Source organism: Bison bison, unplaced genomic scaffold, assembly GCF_000754665.1.
Source record: "Bison bison bison isolate TAMUID 2011002044 unplaced genomic scaffold, Bison_UMD1.0 scf7180017864072, whole genome shotgun sequence".
Classification (NCBI taxonomy): Eukaryota; Metazoa; Chordata; class Mammalia; order Artiodactyla; family Bovidae; genus Bison; species Bison bison.
In genome coordinates this window covers 4,392,673-4,400,904 of record NW_011494644.1, presented here as the reverse complement: position 1 = coordinate 4,400,904, position 8,232 = coordinate 4,392,673, and the positions used below count along the sequence as shown (strand labels likewise).

At 37.0% G+C, this 8,232-nt stretch overlaps 1 protein-coding gene across 1 annotated transcript in view; it reads right to left on the bottom strand.

Annotated features, from left to right (window-relative positions):
• LOC104986729 (ATP-binding cassette sub-family A member 3-like) overlaps positions 1 to 8,232 on the bottom strand; it is a 201,002-nt gene that overhangs the window by 32,638 nt on the left and 160,132 nt on the right. Inside the window, exons 21-22 of the mRNA XM_010837415.1 lie at positions 7,124 to 7,343; positions 5,154 to 5,318 (exon numbers count right to left, since the gene is read on the bottom strand). Of these exons, the coding sequence (XP_010835717.1) occupies positions 5,154 to 5,318; positions 7,124 to 7,343 (385 nt within the window). The remainder of the gene's footprint in view (positions 1 to 5,153; positions 5,319 to 7,123; positions 7,344 to 8,232) is intronic.

The following is an 8,232-nucleotide window of genomic DNA, read 5'->3' as shown; positions in this document are numbered from 1 at the left end:
GTAAAGTAATGCTCAAAATTCTCCAAGCCAGGCTTCAGCAATATGTGAACCGTGAACTTCCTAATGTTCCAGCTGGTTTTAGAAAAGGCAGAGGAACCAGAGATCAAATTGCCATCTGCTGGATCATAGAAAAAGCAAGAGAGTTCCAGAAAAACATCTATTTCTGCTTTATTGACTATGCCAAAGCCTTTGACTGTGTGGATCACAATCAACTGTGGAAAATTCTGAAAGAGATGGAAATACCAGACTACCTGATCTGCCTCTTGAGAAATTTGTATGCAGGTCAGGAAGCAACAGTTAGAACTGGACATGGAACAGCAGACTGGTTCCAAATAGGTAAAGGAGTAACGTTAAGGCTGTATATTGTCACCCTGCTTATTTAACTTCTATGCAGAATACATCATGAGAAATGCTGGACTGGAAGAAACACAAACTGGAATCAAGATTGCCGGGAGAAATATCAATAACCTCAGATATGCAGATTACACCACCCTTATGGCAGAAAGTGAAGAGGAACTCAAAAGCCTCTTGATGAAAGTGAGGTGGAGAGTGAAAAAGTTGGCTTAAAGCTCAACATTCAGAAAACAAAGATCATGGCATCTGGTCCCATCACTTCATGGGAAATAGATGGGGAAACAGTGGAAACAGTGTCAGACTTTATTTTTTGGGGCTCCAAAATCACTGCAGATGGTGACTGCAGCCATGAAATTAAAAGACGCTTACTCCTTGGAAGGAAAGTTAAGACCAACCTAGATAGCGTATTCAAAAGCAGAGACATTACTTTGCCAACAAAGGTCCGTCTAGTCAAGGCTATGGTTTTTCCTGTGGTCATGTATGGATGTGAGAGTTGGACTGTGAAGAAGGCTGAGTGAGGAAGAATTGATGCTTTTGAACTGTGGTGTTGGAGAAGACTCTTGAGGGTCCCTTGGACTGCAAGGAGATCCAACCAGTCCATTCTGAAGGAGGTCAGCTGTGGGATTTCTTTGGAAGGGACGATGCTAAAGCTGAAACTCCAGTATTTTGGCCACCTCATGAGAAGAGTTGACTCATTGGAAAAGACTCTGATGCTGGGAGGGATTGGGGGCAGGAGAAGAAGGGGACAACAGAGGATGAGATGGCTGGATGGCATCACTGACTCAATGGACGTGAGTCTGGGTGAACTCCAGGAGTAGGTGATGGACAGGGAGGCCTGGTGTGCTGCAGTTCATGGGGTCGCAAAGAGTCGGATATGACTGAGTGACTGAACTGAACTGATACAGGGTTATTGTTACCATCTTTCTAAATTCTATATATATGTGTTAGTATACTATATTGGTGTTTTTCTTTCTGGCTTACTTCGCTCTGTATAATAGGCTCCAGTTTCATCCACCTCATTAGAACTGATTCAAATGTATTCTTTTTAATGGCTGAGTAATACTCCATTGTGTATATGTACCACAGCTTTCTTATCCATTCATCTGCTGATGGACATCCAGGTTGCTTCCATGTCTTGGCTATTATAAACAGTGCTGCGATGAATATTGGGGTACACGTGTCTCTTTCAATTCTGGTTTCCTCAGTGTGTATGCCCAGCAGTGGGATTGCTGGGTCATAAGGCAGTTCTATTCCCAGTTTTTTAAGGAATCTCCACACTGTTCTCCATAGTGGCTGTACTAGTTTGCATTCCCACCAACAGTGTAAGAGGGTTCCCTTTTCTCCACACCCTCTCCAGCATGTATTGCTTGTAGACTTTTGGATTGCAGCCATTCTGACTGGCGTAAAATGGTACCTCATAGTGGTTTTGATCTGCATTTCTCTGATAATGAGTGATGTTGAGCATCTTTTCATGTGTTTGTTAGCCATCTGAAATGTGTATAATATCATATATGAAACGAGTCACCAGTCCAGGTTTGATGCATGATACTGGATGCTTGGGGCTGGTGCACTGGGACGACCCAGAGGGATGGTACGGGGAGGGAGGAGGGATGAGGGTTCAGGATGGGGAACACGTGTATACCTGTGGCAGATTCATGTTGATATATGGCAAAATCAATACAATATTTTAAAGTTAAAAAATAAAATTAAATTAAAAATATGTTTAAGAAAAAAAGAAATCTTGATTTTGAAAAGAAGAGAATTCACAAACAACATAATATTGCAAATAGAAAATCTTAAGAAATCCACATAAAAACTATTGGAATGAATAAATGAGTTAAGTTCATAGGATAGAAGATCAAAAAATCATATAAGTTCATGGTATATAATATACAAAAAGTCACTGGATTTCTATACCTTAGCAATGAACAGAAGAAAATTAACATATCTCATTTTCAATAGTAGCAAAAACATCTTAGAAATAAATTTAGCAGAAAAATGCAAGATCTGTAAACTGAAAGCTATACAACATTGCTGAGGGAAATGAAAGATCTAAATAAACAGACAGTCATTCCTTTTCATGGATTGTACGGCTCAATATTTTTAAGATGACTCATTTTCCCAGATTGATTAGTAGTATCAATGCAATATCTACTCAAATTCCAGGAGTCTTTTTTCCCCCAGTAAATGACATGCCAATACCAAAAATTTGTAGAGAAACCCATAGGATCCACAAGAGCCAAAACAGTGTTAAAAAGGTCAAGGATGGGGACTTCCCTGGTGGTCTAGTGGTTGAGTCCACCTTCCAAAGCAAGGGACATGGGTTTGATCATGGTTGGGGACTAAGATCCCACCTGCCATGGAGCAACTAAACCTATGTGCCTCAACTAGAGAGAAGCCTGTGCTCCACAACAAAGACCCTGCACGCTGTGACAGAAGATCCCACATGCCACAACTAAGACTCAATGCAGACAAAATAAATGGTTAAATTTAAAAAAGACCAAGGATGGAGGACTATATTTCTCAATTTAAAACTTACTAAAATGCAAAAGTAACCAGAATAGTGTGGTACTGGTATAGGATAGAAATACCAATCAAGGGAACAGAATTTATACTCCAGAAATAACTCAGGTGAATTCATTTTTAGTAAAAGTGTTAATTTGATGGGGAAATGATATCCTTTTTTGACAAACTGTCCTGGGAAAAATCACGTTGTAACCTGAATATAGACATAGTCATGTAGAAGGCATGGAGAAAATCTTCTTGACCCTGGTTTAGGCAGACTTTTAAAATATGATATAAAAAAACACCATTGATAGAAGAAAATGTTGATAAACTGGATTCCATCAACATTTAAAACTTTCAAGCTTCAAAAGACACCATTAACAACTTATGTTGAAACAAATATCCATCAACTAATGAACAGATAAATAAATGTGGTATATCAATGCAATGGAATACTATTCAGCAACAATAAAGAATACTGAGATATGCTATAACCTGGATAAACCTCAAAAACAGTATCATAAATGAAAGAACAAAGACACAAAATAATTCTAATGATATAAATTAATATATAATGATATAAATATATGAAATATTCAGAAATACCAGATATTTTCCGGCAGTAGGTTTATTAGTGGATGTTGGGTTGGACATGGAAATGAGGCTTGACTGTAAATAGGCATGAGGGATCTTTTTCAGATGATGGAAATATTCTAATATTAGACTGTGGTAATGATTGCACAACTTTATGAACTTTTTAAAAGGAATGAATATGAAATTAACAAAATCTGATGACTGGTAAGTAAATAATAGCTCAATAGATCTGTTTTTAAAAAGCAGAGAGACAAATTTACAGTGCAAATAGGATACAAACTAAAATGTGACATAATTTTTGTTATTCAGAAATTGTAAGAAAATATAATCAATTTGTTTTTGTTGTTGTTGTTCAGTAGCTAAGTCAAGTCTGACTCTTTGAGACTCCCTGGACTAGAGCATGCCAGGCTTCTGTCTTTCACTATCTCCTGGAGTTTGCTCAAACTCATGTTCATTGAGTCAATGATGTCATCCAACCATCTTATCCTCTATTGTCCCTTTCTCCTCCTGCCCTCAATCTTTCCCGGCATCAGGGTCTTTTCTAATGAGTTGGCCCCTTGCATTAGATGACAAAGCGTTGGAGTGTTGAGCTTCAGCATCAGTCCTTCTGATGAATATTCAGGGTTGATTTCTTTTAGGAGTGACTGGTTTGATCTCCTTGCAGTCCAAGAGACTGTCAAGAGTATTCTCTAGTGCCACAATTCGAAAACATCAGTTCTTTGGCCCTCAGCCTTCTTTATGGTCCAACTCTCACATCTATATATAATTACTGGAAAAACCATAGTTTTGGCCCTACAGACCTTTGTTGGCAAAGTGATGTCTCTACTTTTTAATACACTGTCTAGGTTTGCCATAGCTTTCCTTCCAAGGAGCATGCATCTTTTAATTTCATGACTGCAGTCACTGTCCACAGTGATTTTAATAATTATATTTAACCTTGCACTGATTTAGTCAAATACCATTACATTTCCCTTTTTGTGGCTGCATATAAGTTATTTGGTTCCAGAACAAACTGCACACACACACACAGTAAACAAACTTACAAACAGGAAATATGCTAATTACTTCTCAATTTTTAGAGTAAATGGTAAATGGACTCATTATTTGTCAGTTCTTAGAATAAATCTGAAATACGAAATCAGCCCCAAATATGGAAAATTTAATATAATTTTTTCATTTTTTAAAATAAAAATTTTATAATTTTTATTATAAAAATATAATATAATTATTTTTTCCTGATTTTGATCTGGCTGTGCATTTACCTTTATCTTGATACTTAAAACCTAGAGTCCCAAGGAACTATTTAATTTTCAGTTTAAGTAAAGCACTCAGTTTCCTCATTATAAAATTGGGATAAGAGTAGTTAACTTGTAGGGTACTGAGAAGATTCAAGATAATATATGTAAAGCTACTTTCACATCATGGGTGAGTAGTAACTCATTCTAAGTTACATCTGGCAATGGCTTCATGAAATTTATTGTGGATTTTATTTTGAGGCTTCATTTCTCACCACGGCCCCCCCCCCGCCCCCGCCACACACACAGTGAAAATAACTTTGGTACAGAAAAGCACTCAAATCAGCAAGTCTTACTGTCTCTGTTGAAAGAAGGACAGGTTTCTCTTTAATCTTCTACAATCCAGGCTTGAATGTGGAAATCTAGAAAGATTTTTAAGGACTTGGGGGAACTGTATATACTCACATGAATCACTGCAGTCCACATAGATGTTTTGAAATTGCTTGGCACAAAGTTTTTTTACCTCATAGTCATCAAAGAATTTGCTGATACTCATTGCAAAGTTGTAACTAGGAAGCACCATCAATATATTATTCATTAAGGTTTTTGTGAAATCAGGAATGTCATTATCTATGATTAAAAAGATGATAGATTAGCTTTCAGTTAGAAAGCAGTGACCCTCCCATAACAACAAACTTTCCCAAGATGATCAGAGGATTACCAGTCTAGCAGATCATCTTTGAGAAAACACTAGTTTCTAAGTCATGAAGCTTCTTCATCTTCATAGTTTGTAGTATGGATTTGTCAGTTACAGATTTTAAAAGTAGACTTTTGCTAACAGTATTTCCCTAGGGTCTGTCTTCCACCGTCTTAATGGGTGGGTCTGCTATTAAAATCCCTGCCTTGGCTTGGCCTTAGACTTGCTCTTTGTTCCCTGTGCGGCCTGAAAAATGGAAAATCATGGAATTGTGAATATTACTTTGTTGTTGGCCTCTGTGTCCTGAAATTTCTTGAGAGATCAATGATGCGTTAAAAAGTTTGAATAATTTTTTGTCCAATATACATTGTTATTTTAAATAGGAGGGCAATTTGCCTTCCAGAATCCTCCATCCTTCTGGACGTGGCAGTCTCCACTGAATTTCTCATTGCCAAGTTCAATAGCCTCTTTGTCACATTTCTTTTATTTTTCACTTTGAACCAATACTCTACCCTTCTCCACTGTACTTTCTGCCCTGGGAGGATTATCTGTGTGGAATAAATCAAAGGACTTCTTTGCTCTCTGGCTCTTAGTTGGCCTAAGCAAGGCCCATAGCAGGCCCTGACTGGACAGAGGAAAGTTTCACTAGTATGTTCACTTTGTGAAAATTATCAAGCTGTACATTTATGGTCTCTGCACTTTTCTGAATGCAAGTTATATTTCAATAAAAAGTAAATATGAGAAATACATTCTTGAAGAGCTCTGTGCTTACAGTCCTCTGTAGGGTGAATATAATGATACAGTATGTTGCAATAGAATGTGGTTCCCTGACACCTTTGGGAATAATGAAATTCTACAAAGTAGAAGTCAGGTGGCAGAACTTAACTATTAGAAGCAAGGTAGGAACCATTACCACAATAAGTAACAGGGACAGTCCATAAAATCATACTCCAGGAGAAGAGTCTTCATTATTAGAAACTGGAATTTGTAAAACCCATATTAGCAGGGAGGGCTGAGTTGATTAATATAGTTCAAAATTCATGTTTATAGAGAAATTCAACAAAGGGATATTCTAGAAGCAAACAAAACAAATCTTATTGGTGATAGTCACCATGAGCAACAGCATGTCTTTAAATTTCATAATCCAAAAAGGGAGAACCTACTCCTGATACTCTTTTGAAATCAGAGAAACTGGTTTAATGATGACTACATTTGTTGCCCATTTAATTGTTTCCTTCTGAAAAACACTCATTAGGAGGTTCAAGATTATGTGCTTCATTAAATTAGGAGGAGTTATACCATAGCTCCTTCCACTCTCCAGTCTCACCACCTTGCTCCAAAGTGCTCTTAAGATGTTAAAACTGAAGGATCAAGTCTCAAGAGCATGGTGCGTGCGTGGTGATCTTTCAAAGGACATAAAATTTGGCACAGGTGTGCTGTAATCTTTTAATCTTCTTTTATTTTTGTCTTGAGGCTAGAATGATACTGAATTCATCGCCTTCAGAGGGCTTAGTGTCTGTCTCGTACTTTTGCCCACTTTCTCTTTCCCTTCCCCTCTCTCTCAACCTCTGTTTCTCACATATATGTTCAATAAGTATTTGCTGACTCCAAAGAGCACAAGTTTTCAGATTCCTGGAAAACAAGTGTTTAGCAATTAATGTTTTTATCCTCCAGCTCTTTCATCATCATTTATTTAATGCATTTCCTGGAGAAAGGAAAAATTGTGTGAAGTCCTTACCATAGAATTTCATTATGATGTGAGTGACGATACTGAAAACAGTTGAAAAGTAGTTAAAGAGGGTGAGCTTGATGTAGGCAGTAGTACTACTAGAAAACAGGAGGCTTCCAAGATACATGAGAGGAACAACAGACCAACCGTACAGCATAAAGATCATCATTGTGTCCAGAAAATGGAAATCTGCAACAAAGGCATCCAGTCCGCAGTATATGAACACTCCCTGAGACAGAGTGCAGAGGTAAAGAGCAAGGTGAAGGACACTGTATAACAAGCTGCCAAGCCAGAAAACTTAGAAAACAGCAAGCACTGCCTTCATTAGTGCATAGATTCATTACTTAAATAATTTTACCCATTAAAAATAAGCCTGAGGTGAGCTATCTCTTTTTCAATAGAGGACTTTCATGAACAGAATGACTATATTTCCCTTTTTTTTTTTTTCCTTTTGGAAGAGCACCACTTTGTAGCACTCTCATGATTAAAATTAAATTAACTGTGTCTACAGTAAGTCCAACTCTGAATTTTCCCGGAAAAAAAGTGATCTAGTGCATGGATGATTTCTCTAAAGATTTTCTCGGGATGAAAACATGTGCACATATGCACTCTCATCCTACCACATCGCTCTGCTTGACGCCTCCCCCCTCCCAAATTGTATGTAACTATTTTAAATTGTTAAGTTAATCATGTTCCCATTATGGCTTGCAGTTGTAATTATCTTTTATTTTTTGTCTGGCTATTGATTGTAGAAAACTGATAAACCTCTTTTACTATTGTGATTATGTACCTATTACTCACTTAATACCATTGTATGAATGGTCAACAGAAAAATAATAGAACTCTGTATCACCAAAACTAAGATCTACTAGAAAAACCTGTAATTACTTTTTAAAATCCAGATGCAAATCAGAATTATCTTTAAATTTTTTGAAAAATACAAAAGCTCAGGTATTGCTTTTTTTCTCCAGAGCTCCAGATATGTTTCTAATGAGCAGTCATATTTAAAACCAACTGGACTATATGATGATCTTTTACTTTTATCTAGTTTGTTTTACTTTCTCTATTTCATATTCAGTGCTTCCATTTCATTTAGTTTATGTACTCCAGTTTCTCCA